The sequence below is a fragment of the Acanthaster planci genome, linkage group LG04 (assembly GCF_054643075.1).
Source record: "Acanthaster planci isolate LZ-2023a linkage group LG04, COTS_SCS, whole genome shotgun sequence".
In the NCBI taxonomy this organism is placed as follows: Eukaryota; Metazoa; Echinodermata; class Asteroidea; order Valvatida; family Acanthasteridae; genus Acanthaster; species Acanthaster planci.
The window spans coordinates 3,665,771-3,690,488 of record NC_141780.1 but is presented as its reverse complement, the minus strand read 5'-3'; the positions used below and the strand labels follow the sequence as shown (position 1 = coordinate 3,690,488).

The 24,718-nt window shown below is 42.0% G+C and overlaps 3 protein-coding genes across 5 annotated transcripts; all 3 read right to left on the bottom strand.

Moving 5' to 3' along the window:
• Window positions 1–1,487: 1,487 nt before the first annotated feature.
• Window positions 1,488–24,156, bottom strand: LOC110974321 (uncharacterized). 3 transcript variants are annotated; one of them, XM_087135943.1, is made up of 8 exons: window positions 23,960–24,156; window positions 22,833–22,928; window positions 21,190–21,304; window positions 19,916–20,122; window positions 19,290–19,344; window positions 17,986–18,120; window positions 4,939–5,216; window positions 1,488–4,438 (listed from the first exon to the last, which is right to left on the bottom strand). In XM_087135943.1, the coding sequence occupies exons 2-8, from the start codon at window positions 22,916–22,918 to the stop codon at window positions 4,355–4,357; spliced, it is 960 nt and encodes a 319-aa protein (XP_086992069.1). In that variant the 5' UTR covers window positions 22,919–22,928; window positions 23,960–24,156; the 3' UTR covers window positions 1,488–4,354. The 3 variants fall into 3 exon arrangements, with proteins under 3 accessions (XP_086992069.1, XP_086992068.1, XP_022081582.2); XM_087135942.1 differs by having other exon boundaries at window positions 22,833–22,949; window positions 23,960–24,155; XM_022225890.2 differs by having other exon boundaries at window positions 20,000–20,122; window positions 22,833–22,949; window positions 23,960–24,154.
• LOC147799306 (nociceptin receptor-like) lies at window positions 8,132–9,766 on the bottom strand. Its single transcript, XM_087135940.1, has one exon. The coding sequence runs from the start codon at window positions 9,763–9,765 to the stop codon at window positions 8,413–8,415; it is 1,353 nt and encodes a 450-aa protein (XP_086992066.1). The 5' UTR covers window position 9,766; the 3' UTR covers window positions 8,132–8,412.
• On the bottom strand, window positions 14,327–17,950 carry LOC110974319 (gastrin-releasing peptide receptor-like). The gene is made up of 2 exons (XM_087135941.1): window positions 16,658–17,950; window positions 14,327–16,243 (listed from the first exon to the last, which is right to left on the bottom strand). Exon 2 carries the CDS (start codon window positions 15,671–15,673, stop codon window positions 14,327–14,329), a length of 1,347 nt encoding a protein of 448 aa, XP_086992067.1. The 5' UTR covers window positions 15,674–16,243; window positions 16,658–17,950.
• Window positions 24,157–24,718: the final 562 nt, after the last annotated feature.

Sequence of the window (24,718 nt, the reverse complement as noted above, 5' to 3'; positions counted from 1 at the left end):
TGGGGGAGGGGAGGGGGTGAACTACCAGGATGAGGGAATAGGCTTTGGGGGGAGGGGAGGGGGTGAACTACCAGGATGAGGGAATAGCTTTGGGGGAGGGGAGGGGGTGAACTACCAGGATGAGGGAATAGCTTTGGGGGAGGGGGAGGGGGTGAACTACCAGGATGAGGGAATAGCTTTGGGGGAGGGGAGGGGGGTGAACTACCAGGATCAGGGAATAGCTTTGGGGGAGGGGAGGGGGTGAACTACCAGGATCAGGGAATGGCTTTGGGGGGAGGGGAGGGGGGTAACTACCAGGATCAGGGAATGGCTTTGGGGGAGGGGGAGGGGGTGAACTACCAGGATGAGGGAATAGCTTTGGGGAGGAGGGGAGGGGGTGAACTGCCAGGATGAGGGAATAGCTTTGGGGAGGGGAGGGGGTGAACTACCAGATGAGGGAATAGCTTTGGGGAGGGGGTGAAACTACCAGGATGAGGGAATAGCTTTGGGGGAGGGGGGTGAACTACCAGGATGAGGGAATAGCTTTGGGGGAGGGGAGGGGGTGAACTACCAGGATGTGGGAATAGCTTTAGGGGAGGGGAGGGGGGTGAACTACCAGGATGAGGGAATAGCTTTGGGGGAGGGGAGGGGGTGAACTACCAGGATGAGGGAATAGCTTTGGGGGAGGGGAGGGGGTGAACTACCAGGATGTGGGAATAGCTTTGGGGGAGGGGAGGGGGTGAACTACCAGGATGTGGGAATAGCTTTAGGGGAGGGGAGGGGGTGAACTACCAGGATGTGGGAATAGCTTTGGGGGAGGGGAGGGGGTGAACTACCAGGATGAGGGAATAGCTTTGGGGGAGGGGAGGGGGTGAACTAACAGTAGTAAACTGACAAAATGTCGGTGGTTGGGTCAGTTCCGAGGCATATTTGTGATAATTGATTTCTGTTCTTTTGTTTCCTCGTCTCTCTCTCGTTTTTCAAATTTTCCTGAGTGATCCCCCCCCAGTCTTATGAATACGCACCGCGTAGTTAACCCAGAATGCTGCTCTGAAATAGTCAAATCTGCAGCCAAGTAGTTAAAAGCAGACTCCCTCTTGCAAATGGCCTGTAAGAATCATTTTCTCCTAACACAAAATCTGCCAAGGAGAACTTGTCTACATGTACACTAATGGAAATATCAATGTTGTATCAAGCACTCAGTCTTACAGTGCAAGGTTCAGACAAATGGCCACAGGAACCAAACAGTTCCTGCCTTCCCCACCTCCCCTGACCATGAAGAACCATGGCATATTTGAACCTTTGGTCCAACATTTTATAGTGAAAAAAAAATGTAAATTCAATTCATGTACATAAATTGAGGTGTTACATATGTGTATATATTTTTGTCTTTTATACATGTCACAACGTTTGATTTTTTAAAATATTGCTGAGTGGAGTCTCCTATGAAAGGTTATCATGGACTGCGAGGCTTTCAAAAACAAAAGAAAAACAGTACTATAGGTAAATTGCTTTATTTGTTTTTATTAAGTTCTGAAATAGTGGACACAGTAATGATGCAGTATGTCGGTAGAGCTTGGTGCTGAAATCTGATCAGTGTATCAATCCACAATTTGAATATTGGCCTGCTCATGGATATGCGATATGAGACTGGCACTGAATGAATACTAAAGTCCGATAACTTGGTCAGAGCATAGAGGAAGGACACAGGGGTGGAACTGTCTTGGCTGTAAAATCTGGCCAATTACCGCTTTCTGGCATGCCCGTTATGTCCATACCCAGAGCGCGGTGAGCGCTAGCTATGCACCATCTGTTTCACAACCACAAAACCCCTTTGTACCCTATGATCGCCGCCACAATTTGTCGCTGGTAGTCTGGTAAACTTTGTGCACTAAGGTATAGGAAATTGAATGTTTATGCATTTGTCGGTGCTTGGTATGATCTCATGACAACATCAAGCTTAATGCTTGCGCAGTGGCTTCCATTACGCTGTGTGCCCTAAATCTATATGTGCAGTCTTTGCCCTTATTGAGCACTTTCTTCTGGAGTAATTTCTGGAATAAATAGCCCAGTTGTTTACAAGATGATGTTTTGTTTGAATCATTTTTATATGTCATTTGTACAAAAGCGTATTTTATGAGATTTCATGACCACTCCCTGTGATGAAATAGCACATTTTGTTCCTTATGAACTTAGCTTTCCAGTAGTAGTCGACATTTTGTTGGCCAGTCTCGGCCAAATTCGTACCAAGACTTTAAAAACTGATGTATTGGAGAGAGGAGAATAAAATTACCAACTTAATAATGGTGCAGTGCATCAAAATTCAAAAAGTTTATGACAAAAGTAGGTCCAATATCAGGGATTAATCTCGATTTCCTGGTCACAGGAATAAGTTTCATTTAATTGCAAGCAAAAAAACTACAAGTATTGCTAGGATATTACTGGCCCTGCTTCCTGGGCTAAGATGCAGGCAGTAATCAGGCATATTTGGAATGTTTTCTATTATTTCTCTGACCTGGCAGCGACCGTCATTGAACACTTTGAAGTGCCAGAGTTGCAACTCCTTCTGTGTCCTTCCTCTATGGTCAGAGGAACAAGAGTACTAAATGTTAAAATGGTGCTTATAAAAATGAGGGAGTATTTGATTTAAATTTATTTCGGTTGTGCATTGTGTCGCAAAAGAAGCATAAGAAACAAAGAGAACCAATTTTTACGCAGAAACTTGTAGCTGTTAAGGTTTCCAACCTTTTAAACCAGCGCGACCTCCCTCTCAAACTATTGGGCAAGGCTCAGGCTCAGCTACATATGTATTCTATTGTGCAGGGTGTTTGTGAATGAGAAAAGGAATCGCACTACAGTTTGAAACATGTTCAAAGTACCTTTGGTGATTCAAATCAATTCAATGTGACTGTTCCATAAAGAGCAAAGCAAAAACTAGTTTCTCGCTGGAGAGGTCATTCTTTCCTATACACTATATATACATTTTCCTATATGCACAGTATAAACCCGTGCTCTTTGGGGCTGTTGACCTAGCCTCTGTAAATTCATGTATTGTTTTCCATCTGAAATAACACCTTGATGTGAGACGTCTTCTGTCAAAATCGGACACTGGTCAAAGATGGATGTTCAGTACATTTATAGTCTACAGGTGAAAACCATTCTCTGCAAGTCTAGGCTTATATGAACAGTTCCGTTCATTGCACTTGTCATTCTGCGTACTGTGAGTTGATCTGTGTGCATGTATTATTGTCTACAGAGTTTAAGACTAAATGTTGCTGTTGGAATTGGAAGGGATAACGTTCGATAAGGGACTGTATTTGGGAAAAAATGTCCACTTGCAGTAGAAGTGGTTCATTGCAGTCATTTTTCATTAAATGTGACCGGCTCTGCAAAAAAGGGTATTAAGGGGCGCCGTGTTATTTCAAGCGCAGGGCTTTTTAATGCAGACAGGGTGATTTTTTACTTCTTGGTTTATTGACTTCTATTAGATCAATACTTTCACAATTCATACAAGAAACCTAACTGTTGCAATGGGTTTTAAGGGACTTTCTTCGTGGCTGATTTCTTTTTCTACCTCCTGTGTTTAAAGGGCTTTATCTCTGAAAGCATTTCTGTTAATGTGTATGATATGATTACGCAAAAATCAATATATCTCCAGATTGCAAAATGCCACAGGGTTCAAACCTACACCAAATTACAGTGTAGCCAACTCAAATATGTATGTTTGAAAAAAATGTCCCGTAACGCCCATTTTCGGGTTGTGCCCGAGTTTGACGAAAGTGGTCACATTTCAAGTGCTCTGAGAGTACAATATGTATATGACAGTCTGCAAGAAAAATGATTACGTGTTTTAATAAAACAGAACTGAGTAAAATCACTAGATGTTTCATGGAGTGGTTGTTTTAATAGCTGAAGATCGCAAAAGGAAAAACCCCGACCAAAATTCCCAGCACTGTTTGAAAATCAATAAGTCCAATACAGGCAGTTCACAACAGTGCGCCTCCAAGAATTCGCAGCGCACTGGCCAATCACGATGCGTGAAATCAGTTGACCCAATGCGCAGTTAACAAGGGTTGACAGATTTCACATGTTGTGATTGGCCAAAGAGTTGAAAACTGTGAATCGCCCGTATCGTTATACCTTCCTCTCTTTCCTACCCTTGGCAAGAATCCATTTTAAATTGTAGAGCCATGGCGTGTTGATTTTCGACAGCACATCCTTGTGTTAATGTGCATTTGGATTGTGGCGATCCTTCCTCTTAAAAGCATAGACTGACTTTGATTTTGTAACAAAAGAGGCAACAAAACTGAATGAGAGCCTTCTCATCAAATCCCCCCATTTGTAATTGATCGCTTGCTCTTTCTACAGGGAGCCCTCACTTCTTGAGTTTCTTTTTCTTCTTTTTCTTTGGTGGGGTTTCTTCAGGATTTGCTGGACTTTGGTTTGCAGCGGCATTATCCTGCAGGTGGGAATGAACAGATGTTTTAGAGTCAAAAACAGCAGTAAGAGGGGGGATTTTAGACCAATTATTCACAGATCGGAGAGTGTGTCGCATGATCAAGCATGTGCCAACTAAAGGTGGTTTTCCGATATTTTTCGTCGTTGCTCGGGCGGCAACTCTGATATCAACACCACTTGTTCATGCCTGTAGGCCTATAATGTCGGGAACTAAATAAGACACTTTGATCTTTTGATCAACAGTGGGAAGTTTGGTGTTTCAGCAGTAACAGGGTAATTTAAAAATTGAGCTGCACACCCTCAGGAAGGAGGGCAGGTTTAAACGTGCTTTTCAATTTTTTTTTGAAGAAAAGGAAATACATTTGCAAATGGGAGGTGGGGTTAATACAGTGACTAATAAATTACCACAGTAATATCGCTAATTAATGCTTGTCCTCATTCAAAGCGCAGCTAAGCAACTTGTCTTCAAATATCCTTCACCTGATGGGAACTTGTACGTACCTGCTCAGGATCTTGCTGTTTCCTCTTCTTGCTCTTGCGGTGGGCCTTTGTGGTCACCAAGTCATCCTGAGCCTCATCCCCTGCGCTTCCATCATCCCCGCCCCCAGCCAGCCTCTCGTCCCCTCCCACTGCAGCACCAGGTCTGGTCGCCGTTCTGCTCCCTGGGTCTTTGTGTCCCTTGTCCTTGTGTGACTTCTTCTTCTGTCCCCTCTGGGTGGTGTTAGTGTCTGTCAAGTTGGCCGACTCTTCCCTTCTGATCATTGGTATCTTCGGCTCCTCTGCATGTCAGGAAAGAGTAAATTTATGCATGAACATACATGTACACACATTACATGCAGTCGACTCTTGGTAAATACGAGCTTGGATAAGACGAGATTCCAGTTAAGATGAGAACATGTCACCAGTCCTAACCAAAGTGCCTACATCCCTATGAGGATAAATATCTTTGTCCACTTCCTTCTGGTTGGAATTTGCATATGCAGGACGAGTTCCTGGGTAATTTTCAAGATTTTCTGTTTTCAAAATTTTTCAAAAATTCATAACTTCATTTACTGGATGTTTACACCCAAATAAATGACTGTCTGGTCACTACTCTAATCTGACAGGCAACTTACATTGACACCCGGGTATTGAAGCCAGGCCTGCCGCCCGGTAAAGAGAGCCCAGAATTGTGAGGTGTTGCATAATTTCCTTTGTTCCCAAAATTGGCCCAGTGCGGACATTGCTGAATAGCTGTGGCGTCTTTACAAATGCAGCCAGATTAGCATGCAGCGGTATTATACTGCTCATCATTGGAGTGCTGGAGCGCTTTTGTCCCCGCTGATAATCCGCAGGGCATTGAATGCTGCAAATACTGGTATACTGTTTCAAAACAATGACAGATTACCTCTGCTACTGCCAACTGAAAATGCTGGCAATTCCCAGCAGCTCAGTCTTTTCTTCCAAGTACGTGGTCTTTTGTTACAAGGCCCAGCTCCTTTGTCAGATTTTGGTTACCCCGGCTATGTGTACAAACCCAAGGTACCCAGTGCTGGGAACCCCAGAGGCAAGTGGTTAATACAAGCTTGGATGAGACAAGATTTCGGTTAAGATGAGCACTTTTTTTAGTCTGGTCGAATGCAGATGTATTGTTATATCTCTATTTAGCATGAGCATTTTGAAAACAACTCGTCAATCAACGAACCCATTCAATACAAGCGCTGTTGTACTAGGCGCGGTGATAATGCTCACTAATCCACGACTGTGGTTTGGGGGCATTTTAGATTCCCTAGCGATCAAAGGGTTTCCTTTGTGGGCACTTTCATGCCGCCCAATCAGAACAAACATGACGGACAGTGGTCGTTTGCGATGTCCAGGCCACCAGAGGGCCCAATCAGAACAAACTCTTTACATACTCCCCACCAAAACATGAAAAAGAAAAAGGAACAATGCCCCTGCCAGACCTACAAACTAATGTCAAATTCAATTTTCATTCACATCCCTTCTCTTACCCATAAATGTCCTTTTTTTAAGTGAAATTTACAAGTTCTAAATCCCAAAAGTAAAAAAAACACCTTTGTTTCTCTCTAAAAACATATTACCCCGGCCCCGACCTATGCCCTCTATTGTCCACCCAAAAACTTCACTGGTTTCCTTCACTCTGTACATGTACTTTTGCATAAGGACATGTTTGAACTGTTTTGAAAGCAAATTCATTACCCAACAACAGTAGAACAAACAACACATACGAGTGGGCAAATACTTTTCGCTTAAGCCAAGGTTCTGGATAATATGAGATATTTAAGTATTACATGGTGTGAAGTAGTTTCTGCAGTTTCTCAATTGTTCATGCACAGGTGGGTGGGGACAATATTACACACAAATTAATTATAACAATATCCTCGCATTCCAAGTTTGTTTCATTTTCATATACATGTATATGCATGAATCACTAACACTGGACACTATCGGGTACAGAGTATTTCTACAAGAAAAATCTATACAAAATATGAACCGAGAGGAAAAAAGACAAAGGAGGCTATAAAAAGAGAGCTTACAACAAGTGAAAGCTATCTGATACACTGAGAAACAGGGCTCTTAATAAAGACTGAACATAACAAATATTGAGAATCTTAAGCACGATGGTAAAACCAGGTTTGTTTTACTGAGCAACAAGTATACATGTATGTATGTAAAGGTAAAACGTGCATGTACAAACATTAAAACTGTCCATAGTTTCACAGTATCCCATACATGGTTTCTGCAGAGTTTTAGAGATATGTTTACTAGTCAACTATGAATCCGTAACCACTACAAATGTCAATATGAAATTAATTATAAAGTTTCTACAAAATGTGCCCACACAAATATTCAGAGCCCACTCCATGTATCAGTGCATATTGAGAAGAAAAAACATGCAATCGCAATCTACATTCAGAATTTGCATCGTGGCATAAACGGAAAAAAGCCCGTTTTAGCTTGTTATAGTTGAGCTCTGAAGACAAATGACACTGCGTTCGATTTGGATGCTTCCATATTTATTTAAACAGATAAAATCTGAGAAAACATGTTTTCCTTTGAGTCGCTCTTAAAATAGGATAGAACATCAAGAGCACTGCGGAAATAGCTTTGAAAAAGTGGACACACACATGACACGCTCATGGCATGTCAAAAGACAGAATTCATATATGAATTGCTATCATATGCATATAAAAAAGAGAAGATTTTCAACAACAATTTTTAAACTACAGAAATTTTTGACCAAATATCCTGGACCAGTTACGTCAGAGATACCGGCAAGAACAAATACACGTACTGCATTGAGGTCCTTGAGTTGGAGCTGTGATGGTCCTTGAGTTGGAGCTGTGATGGTCCTCGAGTTAGACCTGTGATGGTCCTCGAGTTAGACCTGTGATGGTCCTTGAGTTAGACCTGTGATGGTCCTTGAGTTAGACCTGTGATGGTCCTTGAGTTAGACCTGTGATGGTCCTTGAGTTGGACCTGTGATGGTCCTCGAGTTAGACCTGTGATGGTCCTTGAGTTGGACCTGTGATGGTCCTTGAGTTAGACCTGTGATGGTCCTTGAGTTAGACCTGTGATGGTCCTTGAGTTAGACCTGTGATGCTCCTTGAGTTAGACCTGTGATGCGCCTTGAGTTAGACCAGTGAGTCGTTGGACGACATCAATCTAAAAATCCATTTCAAAGATGGAGGAGAGGGTAGGGGTGAAACCATCAGTGAAACAAACTTTTTCTTTTTATTTCAGTGTTGGATTTTGTCCACTGATGTAACAATGAACATGATCTGGCTTCCTGTCTACATGTGCTAATCCCTCATTTTGCACATTAACGGTCACACAAAGTCCTAGAAGTCTGTGGATTCTGTGTGTTGAACTTGGCCGCTGTGCTCAGCCTGCAGTGGTAGCACATATTTCTCCAAGGGGCGCGCCCACGAGGTTGTGGGAAGAACTATCGTACGAAATGTTACACAAACAATTTTAACTTATTCTGTTATCAACATCTGCTCTGGGTAAAGTTTGCAGAGCAATATTGACCCTGTGTCCTTGCTGCCTCTTGCTGCAACAGAAGGCTTGCTTGAAGGCCTTTCTATAATTTCCGCTACCGGCGTTGAATATGATGGAGTTAGTGGAAGAGTTGATGATTCTGAGGCAGTTAGCGATCAGAAGCAGATCCTCTCTTCCTGCTAGTGAGACTTGCAATTCTTTGGAACTACCAGATAATATCAAAATGAGGGTAATAACAATTTGTGGTAGAAAACACAAAAACACCACGGTTGTGTTGATGCCAAGTATCACCGTTGCCCTTCGCTGATTTTGTGAGGGGCCTTGGATCTGCACGTTACCTCGAATTGGAGCGTGCAGTTGCTTTATAAGGCGAACATTGAAAATTACTGTAAGAACCAAACACAGGCTGTATATAGAGAGGAGCACATAATTAGTCACTTGCAACCATGTCAAAATCATTTCATCGTTATTCACAAACACCTTCACATTACTCGATAAATGTTTATACTTTTCTTCATTTGGCCAGATAAGACACTTGATTGGTGGTACATTCAAGGCCTCATACTGAAATCGGAAAACGATCACATTCATCGACAATGACAGCAGCCAAGTGAACACCGCTGCTCTCACTGCTCGTTGTTTCAAGTTGACAATATGGTGTTGCAGTGGATGACAAATGGCAAAATATCTGTCATAACTTAGCAAACTAACAAAGACAAAAGATGAAATGGTACCCACGCCTAGTAAGTAGACAAGTGTACTATAGACAACTCGGGGCGAGTTGACAAAATAAGATTTATCTAATGAATTGTGTGTAGTCAGGACTTCACACTGACGTAAAGTGGCAGCAGAGACCAAAACCAACAAATCTGCAATGGCCACATTAGACAGATAGAAATTGGTTACGTTTCGCATTGACGGAACCCTGAGCAAGGTGAAGAAGAAAGACAGGTTGGATAGGATCCCCAAAAGTTTGATGATGGGCAGAACAAAACCAAACAATGCCGTCTGTGCACCGGAGTACACAAAGTCATCAGCTTCGGCTGGGCTCTTCAAGTCGCAAATTTGAAGCGAGTGGTTAAAAACTTTGTACGCCACGCTGCTTTGGCCAGCGAGGGAAGTGTTCTCTGCCTCCCTGGGAGCCGGGCCCCTGGCATCCCAGATCATCAGGGGATGGTACGACTGCGATAGGACATGGGCCACGGAGCAGTCCTGGGTGTGGTTATGGAGGACGCAGGTGGAGAAGGTGCACACAAGCGTGTCCAGCTGGTCAACAGACGCGGCAGCTGGAGCATAGACGGTGACATTTGCAAGGTGAGAACACATGACTGAAACCAGCTTTGCTGCTGTCACATCTACTGTACATGTGCACTGCAGAATACGTGATGGTATTTGCGACTGTCAAGTCTCTTGTGCAAAAAAAAGAGCAGGGCAGGAGCAACTCTGCCAATATTCCTATATCAGCTCCTTATTCTCCTCTTCCAATACAGAAACTGTGATTCATGTTTGTAGGTTGAAATGGCCAATCCTAAAGTTAACAAGTAACTACAGATGAGACAGATGGTTGATATCTCTTCAGTGGCAGTCTATAGACTGAGGTTACCTAAATATGTGAGGTAAGTTTTTTGAGACAAAAATGGCGGCCCCCAGCTTTGGATGAGAACTGGACCATGCGCATGCCTCAAGACCTCTATAAAAGTTTGTAACAGAGACCCACCATAATGTGTTCCACGTAGTTGTCTCATACACAAAATGATCTTGAAGGTTTGGTTGTCTGCTAATTTATAATTAAGCCATGCTTCTTGAAAAGTGACTTTATATACATGCAGTATATTTACATGGAGGTGCTTAGTGTCACTTTCACTGTGATGCCGTTGTTTTTGAAGAAAAAAAAAAATCAAGCAATGAGCAATTGTGTTCCTCTTTGTTTCCACCATTTTAGTGACTTCCCTTTGGAAATTCCCTTGAGCTAAGTTCCTAAAAATGTAACTCAGTCAAGTTTGTAGCACACTTCAAAACAAATCCAATACATCTCTAAAACAGAGCTCAGGTCTCTCGAAAGTAAGCAGGTCTTGTGAAAGAGATTCTCTACTTTCGTATGGAGCGAAGCTGTTGAAATTACATAGCTGATAGCCGTGAGACCATCTCGTGACAGCTCTGTCAACTGCTTCCTTGTTTAGGAACTACATGTATCAAAGTAATGCGTGTACCGCCTAGACTTTGCCAATAGGGAATGTACCCGTAGATCTATAATCTGCTAATTTCATTTGCAGTTTGGATATTTCCACATCAAAACAGTACAAAACTGGTCTCTCATGTTTTTAAGTCCAAGATCTTACTATTGTTTGATACTGATTCAGTGTCAGAGATTGGATTCTAACTTAATGTTTTAGTGTCCAGAACACTTCACAAAACAGGAAACCTTCAGAGACTACTTTTCCAATTTACAGGAAAATTTTAAAAGGAAAAGTTTATTTTCAATATGCACAAGTTCCATGGATGAACTTACCACCAAGAACTTTCTCTCATTAAGAGCTCACATAAATCTTCCTACATATGGGTAATTCCACAAATTAAGGGTCCATTTTTGTGTGTGTGTCCTTGTCACATCTGACATAATTTTGTAAGTTAAGAACACATCTTCTAATTTCCAAGAGTGATGAATTAATGCAAATTACTTGCCAAACAAATAAATGTAACAGTTTGAAATCAATTCTGGTGATATATCCATGTCAAATAACAAAGGTCAGATGTAACAGGGACAGAAAAATGTCACACTTTCAGACCCCTAATTTCTGGAATTACCCATATATCTACACAAGTACAAGTAAGTCAATCGACTGCAAACCTAACCCCTGACATCTTGGATTGTTAATTAATGATTCAATCATGTACAACTATGTACTTTGTCGTTTTTAGTCTGTACAACTTTCATTTATCTTAATATCAATGCTCCAGTTCCACTGTAATGTGACAAAAATCAACCTTTTCTTCTTCTTTTTGGTGAACAGTGATCATTTCTTCATATGACAGCATGAAGGTGGATCTTGTGTTATTTTGAGTGAGTTTTCAGTGAGCAATCCAAACATTATTCACTGCATAAACTTTCTAAGAGTGCTATGTGCAGAGTAATTCCGTTATAATGTGCAGAAGCTGTCAATTTCACTCTTAATGCTATTTACTGTGTTGTTTCTTTCAGATTCTTGTGACTTTTATCACATACGTGGCATACCATTACACAAACACACTGTTATTGAAAGTTAGACTGGCTGTCAGTCCAATCAGGTTTATGCACGGGAGCAACAATTATGATGCTTAGAATGAATGAGAAGTCATATGCAAACTGAATCCACCTCATCTAGTGAAGTTTTACTTAATACTGGAGGATGATTTGGGTTTTGAATAAACTAGCTTAGTTCTGAATTCTAGCAATCTGTCGTGACTGCCTCACAGATTTATGTTGGTCTCTCTGAGCCTGTTTGTCACTGTTTATCTAGGGAATCTGCCCCAGAGAAAAGGTTCCGGATCAGACTTTAGGCACTAAACATCCTATCCCGTCCCTTCCCCTTTCCCATCCATGATGTCTACAAGGCTTTGACATGCAGGACAGGATCCTCTTGCCCTAGCCACAAGTTCATAACGACATCTTCATTACTGCTGTGGACAAGACAGGTAGCTGGCGAGCTACTGGGGTTCTGGGGATTGGTTAAGCCCAGGTTAAGTCCTGTACCCACCCAGTATGGCTCTAGTTGCTATATGCTGTTCCTTACATTACTGACCACATTGTATTTGATTGTTTTGGCAAACATTTTCGGTGAAAAAAATCTTCGTAAGTGAGGACCCCATTGGAAAAGAGCCTTGTTATAGAGACATTTTGGGGCCATCCTTGGCCTTGAGATTAGTTTGTTTTTGATGTATTATCTTGTTTTTGTTTGTTTACAATTGCCAAAATAATTAAATAAATCAATAAAATGAGATAAATCAAATCTCGTGTCTTGTGTCTGTTATGAGCTATCCTAGGGATGCCAATTATAGTGGCCTGTCTGTAAAATTGCATTTCCTTAAAAATGGTGTTCATGGTCACAGTTTACATCTCAAGGAAACAGGAAATCTCACCCTTGGTGTGCAGTGGATTGTCACCTGAAGCTCCACTAAAAGAAGCCTTAATAAATTAGAGCATTACCAAATCAACAAAAACAACAAAAATACAAAGAAAACTATGAATTTCTGCTGTCACCAAATGAAACTGTCAAGAGTCAAATCTACATGTACATGTTCATTCTAGTACACAATAACAATTGAACGGATAATGCAGACATCGGCACTCTACAGAATTGTAATGAATTTTTATGTTAACCTGTACAGAAATTCAAGAACACAGAAAAAGGAGAACCCATGAACTTACATGTAGGTACTTTCAGATTTGTAACAAACACATCAAGGCAAACTGACACTTTCAATGAATGGAACTTTATACACAATCATCAACTAACAGTTTAGAGACGGGCGGTGAATCTGACTTTCCCTTAACAAAGCACAGATGAATGTACAGTACATACCAGACTTTTCTCCATCAACTTCTCATAAACCCAATGCTTTGATGTTACAGTAAGTCTCAAACTCTAAGCTATCACAACTCCATGTAACTGTCACCGGGAGTTAACACTCGGTGTACAAAATCTCTGCATCCGTACGATGACTCATAGGGAGTCTTTTAAAATCTGAAGGCAACTGCTCTACTCCTCATAAAAAAACAAGCAAAGAAATGCCGGAGAAACTACTCTAAATGTCAGGCAACATAGGAATCAGACAAACTCTTTGAAATGTTCCGGCATTACCCTTATTCGGTATGCCACCCCACGTATCCAGCAAAGCAATCTGCATATTCAATTGGCTGTGTTACATGTGCAGCATGAGGATGGCAGACCAGGGAGATGTGACATGTATGCATGTTCTATATACAGAATAATTCAAATAATCTGCTGTGGGTAACGTTTGCAGAGCAATATTGACCCTGTGTAGTTGCTGCCTCTTGCTGCAACAGAAGGCTTGCTTGAAGGTCCTTCTGTAACTTCCACTACCGGCGTTGAATACGACGGAATTAATGGAGGCATTGATAATTCTGAGGCAGTTAACAATCAGAAGCAACTCCTTTTCCAAAACAATGGACAAATGCAATTCATCTAAAACGAGATGATAAATATTAAAAAACTAGGATAATTCTAGTCTGTGGCAGAAAGGCAAAAATATCCCAGCTGCAGTGATGCCTACCACAATGTTTCACTGTTGCTCTTTACTGAGTTTTGGATGGACTTTGCATCTGACTATTATCTGGATGTGATGTGTGCAATTGCTTCATAAGAAGAGCACTGAGAATGACAGTGAGGATGCAAGTGCAGGCCGTAGAAACAGAAATTTTAAGCACTAATACGGTAGCCCTGTGCTACCAAGCTTGCTTGGGTGAGACTTGAACCCCACAACCTACTACTTGCTGGAGAAGATGTTTTACCCATTCAACTACCACAATTGTTTGCATTGCCAATTAGTATCTGATAAAGCCACAGGTTTAAACTTTAATCTGGATTAAACTGCTTCACAGCAAGGACACAGTGAATTAAGCGAGAAAGATGTTTACTGCACAGAAATTACTGGAAAGTGGTTCTAGAAAGGCTTTGCGTGGCTGCTGTCTTGCAGGCCAGTGCTTTTGTTCAACAGGGTATTGTATGCACAAAGGAAAGAGGGAGCACGACAACTACCCTGCATCATGGCTACCAAGCAAAGCCTCTGTATACAACCCTTTTGGACTTACAAAAGTGGTTTTTTTGGGGGGGGGAGGACAATAAATCTGGTGGAAAACCTGCTCTGATCCAAGCTCTCAATCATGTTATCAGATTCTGTTATCAACATCTGCTCTGGGTAACGTTTGCAGAGCAATATTGACCCTGTGTCCTTGCTGCCTCTTGCTGCAACAGAAGGCTTGCTTGAAGGCCTTTCTGTAACTTCCACTACCGGCGTTGAATATGACGGAATTAATGGAGGCATTGATGATTCTTAGCCAGCTGACAATCAACAACAAATCTTGTTCCACAAAAAAGGACAAATGCAATCCATCTGAACTACCACATAATATCAAAACCAGGGCAATAACAATTTGCGGCAGAAAACACAAAAACACCACGGTTGTGTTGATGCCAAGTGTCACCGTCGCCCTTCGCTGATTTTGTGAGGGGCCTCGGATCTGCATGTTACCTTGAAATGGTGCATGCAGTTGCTTGATAAGGCGAACATTGAAAATTACTGTAAGAACCAAACACAGGCCGTATATACAGAAGACCACATAATTAGTCACTTGCAACCATGTCAAAATCATTTCGTCGCTATTCACAAACACCTTCACATTACTCGATAAATGTTTATACTTTTCTTCACTTGGCCAGATAAGACACTTGATTGGTGGTACATTCCAGGCCTCAAACTGAAACCAGAAAAAGGCTGCATTCACAGACAAGGACAGCAGCCAAAAGCAAACGGCTACTTTTATTGCTCGTTTTTTCAGATTGACAGCATGGTGTTCAAAAGGGTGATAAATGGCAAAGCATCGTTCGTAGCTAAGCACAGTAACAAACACAAAAGAGGAAATGGTACCCACATTGAGTAAGTACACAAAGAGACTATAAACTACTTGGGGTGAGTTGCCAAGAGATGACATGTCCACTGAAATATGTGTTGTCAAGACTTGGCATTGGTTTGAAGTGGTGGCAAAAATCAACACCAACAAATCTGCAACTGCCACATTGGAAAGATAGAAATTGGTTACATTTCGCATTGAAGGAACTCTCAGCAAGGTGAAGAAGAAAGACAAATTGGAAAGGAGCCCAAATAGTTTGACGATGGGCAAAACAAAACCATACAAAATGGACTGTGCACCAGAATACACAAAGTTGTCAGCCTCAGCTGGATTCTCAAGGGCACGGATTTGTAGTGAGTGGTTGAAAAGCCTGTACACTGTGCTGCTCTGGGTTGTGAGGGACTCGTTCACTAGAGTCCCTGGGGCTGGCCCCCTGGCATCCCAGATCAGGGGATGATACAACTGGGGCAGGGAATAGGCCACGGAGCAGTCCTGGGTGTGGTTCTGGAAGACGCAGATGAAGAAAGTGCACACCAACATGTCCAGCTGGTCAATGGAGGCAGTCGCCGGGGCGTAGACGGTGACATTTGCGAGGTAAGACAACATGACTGTGCTCTGTCTTGTTGCTCTGGAGTTTGTGTTGTGATGGCTGCTGTGATTGTCCAAGGCAGAACAAACCGCTACAGATGAAGAAGCAAACACAGAAGGATTGCTGCTGGTGACGACGGACTCAAAGAATATGCTTGCAGAGAGAACATCCACAGGTTTAAAAGCAGCAGTACAGCAGAAGTAGTAGTTAATATCTCTCGTATGATTCAGAAACTGAACCAGGTGGTTACGTAAAACCAGCTGAGGATTTACATGGCTCCACTCCACTTGGGTACAGTTGAAGAGAAGCTACACTGCCGTGTTCTGCTCTGTCACAGCCCTCGCATTTGGGCTGAGCAATCTCTTCACAAAATCAAATTCACTTGTCCAGAATGCTGCATAGGGAGGGTTAATTCTTTCATTCCAACACAGCAGGAAAGAAACTGCAGTCCTTTTTCACGTACATGCAAATCAAGACAGCTGCACTTGGGTTCTCCTCTTGTGTGACATAACATGTGAAAGGCCGTTGTAATCTGCTCAGGCATGTGTAGCAAACAACAAGCAGTGGCAGTATACGGCAGCCAAATTCTACGAGGTCAAGTTTTGGAGACAGAAATGAGGACCTAAGTTAAGGACTGGAGCTCTCTTGTGTTATGTAACATTGAGTAACCAATGCCTCCATCAAGTTTTGCAAGTTGTGACAGAGGACCACGGTGCTGAGTTAACTGTCTCGTGTATTGTAAACATAATGATCTTGAAGGTTGGAAAGTCTGAGGTAAATACTTTAAATGATGTCATGCTGGAAAAAAACTGGCATAGATACTTGCTGTCACTTTCATTCTTAAATACTTGTCTCAAGAAATGGAAAAATTACACTACAACACACCGTTTCACTTTTGGCTTCCAACTCTTTGTTTTTGGAAACTCCCTTGTAGTCAACTTTTATTTCCTAAGCTTGCCACGAACAGCAAACCGAACACAACAATCAAGGGCAAAACTCACAAAACACTGGTCAGGTTTCTCAAAAGCGAAGCTGGCCTGGCCTTGTGAAGGAGATTCTTCACTTTCGCACTGTGCAAGGTAATGGAAATTAAAGTACCCGGCAGTTATGTCATTATCGTGTGGCAGGTTTGTCCACTGCTTCCTTGTTTAGAACCCGTCAAAGTAATGCCGGCACGGACTACTTAGTCAAGGAGGGACAAAGACCCAATCTGATAATTTAATTAACACTTTGAAACTTCCAAAATGAAAATCAGTACATGTGGCAAGATCTGAGGGAGGCACACCTGCTTGGCGCTGCTCTTTTTATCATTCATGTGAAGTATCTTTTCCTCTGCCCCTATTTTTTTCCCTTTTGTGCTCTCAACTTGTAATTCAACAACATCAAACGCAGGCTTCACACTGAAAAAAGCCTACTCATATGTTTGTGTTCACCCAAGAATGCCCTCAGTCACGCCAGGCACCTTACCTCCCTCCCCCCCGACATGGGCCTTGGTGTCCTTGTACAAAGACATTCCACGGAATTTCTATACTGCAGTAGATTTTGGGGGGAGAATTCAAAATGCTTCCCAGCAAAACACCGAAGGAAGTTGGGATTCTGGGGCATCAAAAGAAAACTATTACATCTACACGAGGAAATCAACTTTGACGTCCGTGTATTCTTGCAGGGAAACCTGAGTAAAAGTGAGCCCAATTACAAACTGCTATCCCCGACTCCTTCCAGAGGCATTTTTGTGAGCATGCAACCTCCGTCCTTCACAGTCCTCCCACTGCCTCCCTGTTAAAATTGGATGCAGTCTCATCGATCCTCCTAAAACCTCCAGGAATTCCTGGCGGTGTGTTGAAGCAGAGCGTGAATAATATCCCGGAGGGGGAGGGAAGCCTTTCAGTATCAACTGGGCATGAATTTACTCATGGCGGAGTATTAAGAACACAAGATTTGTCCCAAGGCGTTCGCACAATGCATCCTTGAAACTCAGCCACACGTCCGCCACACAGCCGCAATCCATAAGACAGTTTACTTATAAAATGCAAAGCATATTTTGGATAATTTGGGAAGGTATTAACCCTGACCCCCTAGGGTGTATGTAAAATCATGTTGAAATCGGAGGATTTGGGACTGTTAGGGTTAAGTATAATTATACAATTTCCAGACACAAGCCTATTAGACTCTAGGACTCTCACGTGACTCATCTTCAGCCAGGGGTTAAAAACACCCGGCAATGAAACATGACCAGTATCAGTGAGTTCACTTTTATAAAAGTCTTGAGGTAAACATTGAAAAACCACCCAATTTTGCACAGAAATATTGACTGACACAATGTACTCACCCCAACCAAATGGATGAAACCTCTGTTTGAGACCAGGCGGCAGCTCATTTGTTCTTGGAGGTGGTGAGGGAGGGAGTACAACTGGTGGAACATCCACAGTCTCTATAACGGACAACTGGCCACCAAAGGCTGGGCCTGTAGGGGTGAAAACAGCCAATATGACTGATGTACATGCACGGCAACTGTATCCATGGGCGTATCACTCTCACACACCGAGGATTCAATCTTTGTGACAGAATGAAACTGGCTAATCAACCACAAATATGTGCCAAGTGCAGACGCCCTGCTGAGCCAAAACGGGTTTTACCAGCGAAAATGTCGTATGTCGTACACTGTTACTGATCGGTTCACTGTTGTTTTTTCTAAGCACCGACCCTAAGCAAATTTTTTTTTACCTTGAAGCTCGCATTACATTACAAGGTGATTAAGATTAGTAACGACTGTTGAGAACTGGTCTTCACAGGGTTGTAAAAAAGGATGTTATCACTATCAGCCAGTTCACCTACAATTTTCTAGTCCTTCTGTGTAGGCCATGGAGTGGGTCTAAAAGATTTGTTCTTTCATGTACCCGTATCTTATATTCTTTTCTACTCGTGACAGCCTTAAAAGATGATAATTACACATTTTTGACATCAGTGATGCATCATGGGATGGGACTTTTTGGGCACAGTGTTGTGAAGAAAGTTTGTCACAAAAATCAAATTTTGAAGCTCACCAGAAAAAGATTATTTGGGGAAACCCTTTCATGGACATCAGTATCTATTTTGGACTGAGATCGTGAATGGCGGTGAGCTGGCACAGGCAAATTAGAGCCAGGTCTTTCAGCTCAATCATCTCGCACTGACCAATGACGTTCATTCTGTGGCCTGTAGTGAATGGCCCCATTTTAAGATGACATCCAAGGGTGATTTTTTTCCGTTTTACATGTACTTTACCAAAAAAAAAACTTGAAAGCTATGCATGCATCAGTGACTTGATGAGCAGTTACGTAAGAAACGTTCTGGAGAAAATGATTAACTGCTGGTTCACTTCCCAACCGGTTCATGCATAAAATACATGGGCTTGCTTATCATCCAATCCCATGATGCCATGATAATAGGGAAAGGTTTATTGAATTCACAGGGTGGGCCGTAAATAGTAGAATTATTTTAAGGCCCAAGCACTCAGGGGATAAAATGCATCATGCCTTGTTACAATTTACAGTTACAATGGAGCTGAAAAATATCTACAATTTGATAAATTATTTTTCAACATTTTTCATTGAAAGAAAAAAAAAATTGGCTGGTATTATCCTGAGCACTAACCTGGCACAAGATCTGCCTGGCTTTTGGATGGAAGTAGAAGACGTGGTAAGCTATGCTGAAAAACAGAAGTGAGTACATAAAACTTAAGTTGCCGCATCCGGAACTATTCACACAGAAAACTATTTCCACGGCCGGCAGCATGCTGCAACTCTTGCAACCTCCTGTCCACGATACCGAAGAGCAACCCTCAACCTCATTCCCAAGGAGCATTTGCCCTCGAAAAATTTCCGAATCCACTCAGAAATCCCACAGCCTTGCTGAGAGCAGAGATACCGCCAGACTTGTCTCACACGACCGTCTGTTTTATCTCGCCTTTATGCAAGTGTCAATTTACAGGATGGCTACACGTAACACTAAAGATGACAATGAAGTGAGGTTAAGTTTTAGAGATGAGAAAGAAAAGCCTGAGCAATTGTTGACACAGATAAACCACTGAAAGGCCAATCTACAAGCTGGCTCGGGTGAAATTTGAGCCTCGGGCTGCTCAGTTGTAAAATACCTTTATGCTAGCCCGACTCCCCACCTAATATACAAGTATGAAGTAGGTTAGGTCTGCAGTCCACAGTATTACCACTAAAAACAGCAAAACACTAGGGTGTGGAGTTTTGCATTTCAGAATAAAAAACCTTTAAACCCGGCTCTCCTACTCCAAAACCTCTGAGTGATCGGCAAGCCTGACTGAGGCTGGATGACGACGAAGCTAAACTCACTTTGTCCAAGGGTGCATTCTGGGACACAAGCAGCTCGTACGATGTGTACGTCTCCTCTACTTCGTCCAGAACCTGCCTCCCATTCAATGGCACAGTCTTGGAGTTCAAGCTCTTAACATCAAACTGAAGAAAATGTCAACCAGAAAAACAAAAACTATGAAGAATAACTGATACAAATGCTTTCGAAGAGTTGGCAACTTTCTTATTGCATACTCCCCGGGGAGCTGAAATGGTCTCAGAAGTATTTGTTAGGCCCAAATAACAGGACTAAAAATAACATCAGGTGACTTACCATTATCATGATCGATATTGTTAAAGATTGTTAGACCAATTTCTTGAATACTGCATTTTCATTTTCCAAACACAATCGTGTGATTGGGTAATGAAAATGCATAGTACCTTCATTTTTACCGCAGGTACTATGCGTCCCTCGGGTGTTAAAACATCGTATCCCAAATCATAGCAGTCAATAATTGGTACATATTTTGAAGGAGGGAAGGGTACTACATGCAACTATACACATCTGCAATAGGTAACAGTGACTCCTGACAATGGCCGAGTGTTTTCTTTCATATGGTGGGCACCCTGGCCTAGTCAAGAATGAGGTGGGCACAGGGCCAGTGTCGACGCATTTCACATGTAATAACCAGGGTGACCATTACGGGAATGAGTTCGAAGGATAGTCGCACATCAGGAGGTTCACTGACTCAAGAAGGCATGACAGTAAACTGGCCAACAGAAAACGCTAAACTGTCTCGAGTAGTGCATGTACGTCACTAATCCTGGCCGTTCCACCAAAACGATTTTAAAGAGTTTCTTTGGAGGATCTAGGAAGGTAGACATATTGCTCAGCCAAATGTGACCCGCTCTGTGAAAATACATCACCTGTCGCCAGAGCCACTTTTCAGTTAAAGGCCTTTGAAAGAATCTCGCACGGTGTTTAAGCAACAGGAATCCTCAACATTTTAACATTGACGCAACGTCCATTTTCATTGCACCAAACTGAGTGACAAATCATAAGAAAGAGCTCAAATGCCTCAATCTAATACAGAGAAAAACTCGAAAGTGGCTCAGATGACTTGTGACTCATTTTTACAGAGCGGGTCACATATTTGCTTTTTACAGGGGTCTTTGGCAATTCCTTACAAAGTTGGCTTTTGATTTTCAGGAGTTAGACTGAAAGTTATTACATTTTGAGGCGTCTTGATGAACCACAGCTCCTTGGCTTCTTGTAGGTCCTCCAGATAGAGAGGTTCATCCTCCGTCGATATCCTGACTCGTCTGAAATCTGGCGGACACTCAAACCTGAAGCACAATGTAATATTTACAAGAGCTTTAAAAATAAGTTGCTACTAAAATAGTTCTACCTTTGAACAGAATGCAAGAAATCAATTTGCAGTTAACATAAATGAAAAATAAAATGTCAGCGGACCAAATGTCTAGGGTCTGTAGGTTTGATCAATGCAGATTTACTGCTAACACTGTCCAGTGCATGTCTGTGTGCAAATTTTCCTTTCAACTTTTCACGACCATTTCGACAAAGCTAAGCTTGTCATGGGTGAGTGTGGGAGGCGAAACCAAATCTCATGTTTGATAAGACAGTGCGTACATGTACAGGTGCATGTAGCACTATTTCTACTTGAAAAAGGGTTGAAAAAGTAAAAAAAAAACAAGTTAATACACATTCAGCACTGTCAGGCTGTCGAACTGTTAGGTGTAATTAACCAACTAGATTTCCAATGGGGCAATCATATTAAAAGTATCGTTAAATGTGTACATAGTCATGTGTATATTTTGAGGACACTTAAGCATTACAGTCTTTCAATTAAAAATCTCACTGCCGTTTATACAACTTTAGTGAGACTACTCTTGTGTATGCAATCATGGTGCGGTCTGGTGCCCTGACGTGGGGGCAGAGCCAAGTTGCTGAACGCATACAGCGCTGAGCTTACAAAATTATTATTGGTCCCAGATACAAGCAGTACTCATTTGCAAGGGAGTACTTGGGACTTGATAGTCTCCAGAGTTGGCATAATCATTTGTGCTCTTCCTTTACCAGGCATCTTGGCCAGACCTCTTCAAACTCAATCACTTATTGCCTCCTGTTATATATCACATGACCACGACACTAGATCAGGTGCATCACACCGTACTGAATTCAAATACAGAACAAATAGGATCATTAACAGTCCAATTCTATAGTTAACCGTTAATACTTAATACTTTATTATTTCGACCACGACTGCTGGGCTGTGGTATGCCCTGAATGGAGGGCTTTGTCCAGTAGCAGACCCCATTGAACCAGCAGCTGCATGGTGAATAGACCGTATGTGTAGTATGCAATAATCCTCACACAGTGGTGCCATAGTAGCAGTCCTCCGTAGCGAAGGGGTTAATTATGACTAGTCTTTTAATGTGTTTTTGTCCCTGACTTGTCTCTTTTATTTTGCAGTCAGATGCTGGCTTATGTTCTCAATCTACTTGACAAAATCATATAGTTGGGCATTTTTATAATTGCATTCTTGTTTTTTTCTTCTTCTTTTTTCCTTTTTTGTTAGTATTTTAGTAGGGTCTATGCATTTTATTGAGGGAGTTGGCCGGGGTGTTTGTGTAGTTGCTTGCTTGTTTGTTTGTTGGGATGATTTTATGATTAATTTTACTTAATAGATTTACCATTATATGTATTTTTTAGGTTGTATTTTAACAATATTTTTTTACTGTAAAATTGTCTTTATTCAGCATTTTGCTGCGATGACAGGTTTGATGAAATAAACCATTTCAATTTCAACACTACTGTAAGTGCAGCATTTCAGCATGATGCAGGAGAGCTTACCTTGGCATGGCACTGTCATCTACTAACCTCCCTCCCTCTGGACTAGCAGGTGATTCTGGAGTGCTAATTCCTGATGTGGCATCCATGGTACTGTACCTGAAACCAAATCTGGCAAAACTGTTTTGGGAATTAACTTTGTAGGCACATTTTCCTCAGTTCAGTTCATGAATGTAATTAGTTAGTGTTGGGAAAATCTGTAGACATGATGGATCTGCCCCATTCCTAATGCATTCGATAATCTTTGCTCGGGGAATGTAAATTTGGGGACGCTTTTCCTATAATAGAAGGGAGAGCTACATTTTAACTTTTGAATTCACCATGGGAGATGACTACATGATGTATGACATCATGTTCAATAACTGTACGGTTAATGTTGTCAAAAACGGTAGTGTTTTGAGGGAAATTACGAGGGGAACTGATACTCAGCAAAGTCTACTTCTGGATATTATTAATTCGCAATGGCTGGTTTATCACTGACAAAGTGACATTTTCTCACAATTTACACTATGAAATTTCGAAAAAATAGGGTAAGTGCAATAAAGAGAACGTTGGTGTTGCCTTTGTTTTTTTTGGGGGGGGGAATGACCACTTGCACAAGATTAAAATGACAAAAAACCGGGGGAGGGGGTTCCCAAAGTATACAATCCCACCTTTGTTTGGTACAATTAAGTTTTAATCATGTCATGTTGCCATTCTTGCTTGTGCACCTACAAATGTAGCATAGCACAAATATGTAGCTTATTAAAATTATTAGTTGACATGGTTGATCATGCAACTAGTGTCTTAAGTTATGCAGGGCCAGCGGATATGGCAGAGCTTGCATATGTTTGGGTTACCCCAAGGGGGCAAGGGCTATTGGGTTTGTTACATATAGTGATATACGCACTCATCCTACTTTCCTAGGCCTATGAGTACAGAGGACCAGAGTGCATGGACATAGATGGAGTTCTAAGTCCACGGTTCTTGCAATCTTGGGGTAGGCCTAGGCCTAGTGTCGGGGAAAATACCCTCCATGAGCATGATGAGGTTCTACTGAAAATGTGTTCACTGACACAGTCATGACAGTGTCTGAGAGCCTAAACTCGACATTTTAGGACAAGGCCTCCTATAGTCTAGGGCCTACTTACGAAAATTGGGCGTCCTTTTTTCATAGCCCCATACCAAGTACTAGCCTACTTCGTACTTGGAGAACAAGGGCAGGATATGATGGAGTAGTGACACTGTCACTGACGGTAAAGGAGTTGTTCTCAGCCACAGTTCGTTGGTGCACGTGCGCACGTGTCGAAGGAAGTAATGTCTGTGGGAAAAATCAAGCCCAGCAGCGACCTCACGCGTCCAGCGTGATATTAAATTCTGCTAAATATCACGATGACCGCACGAGGTCGCTGTTCGCTTATTGCAGGCAAGTAAATTGTGCACTGCCCAAATCAAGGGAAACTCTTCGCCAGGCGGAGGCGCTCAAAAAGTACCCGTAGAGTTTATTCGAAAAAGAGGAGATTGTGTGTCCCAAGAAATTGTGGGATTGTGTAAGAATGACCCAGAATGAACTCCCGAGATTCAAGGGCTCCCATCCCAAGGTAAAGCATGGAAAAATGCTACTGAAAATTGTCCCAAGAGCCTGAATTAGTGGAGGGATGTCATTAAAAAGTGGCATGCTGACAGACTTAGGAACGTTCACTTTTTGGAGGATGAGTTGGTTATGGTGGGATAGTAAAATTTTCATTGGTTAACCTTCTAAAAATTGAAAATAAATTGAAACCTGAATGACCCCAAAACACATTGGTTTTTGTTTGCTTGTTTGTTTGTTTGTTTGTTTGTTTTTTTTGGAGGCCTGAGGGACTTCGGTTGCCTGCAACGGGGTTGCAAATTCGTAGATTTTACATTGT

What these genes read in the sequence shown, in the direction of transcription:
- LOC110974319 (XM_087135941.1), bottom strand. Translation starts at nt 15,673, where the DNA reads ATGTTGTCTTACCTCGCAAATGTCACCGTCTACGCCCCGGCGACTGCC.
- LOC110974321 (XM_087135943.1), bottom strand. Translation starts at nt 22,918, where the DNA reads ATGGATGCCACATCAGGAATTAGCACTCCAGAATCACCTGCTAGTCCA. An exon ending in TAGGAGAGCCGGGTTTAAAG is followed by an intron (nt 19,345 to 19,915) that starts GTTTTTTATTCT and finishes TCTGTTTTTCAG; the next exon opens with CATAGCTTACCACGTCTTCT. An exon ending in GTTTCATCCATTTGGTTGGG is followed by an intron (nt 5,217 to 17,985) that starts GTGAGTACATTG and finishes CCTGACATGCAG; the next exon opens with AGGAGCCGAAGATACCAATG.
- LOC147799306 (XM_087135940.1), bottom strand. Translation starts at nt 9,765, where the DNA reads ATGTGTTCTCACCTTGCAAATGTCACCGTCTATGCTCCAGCTGCCGCG.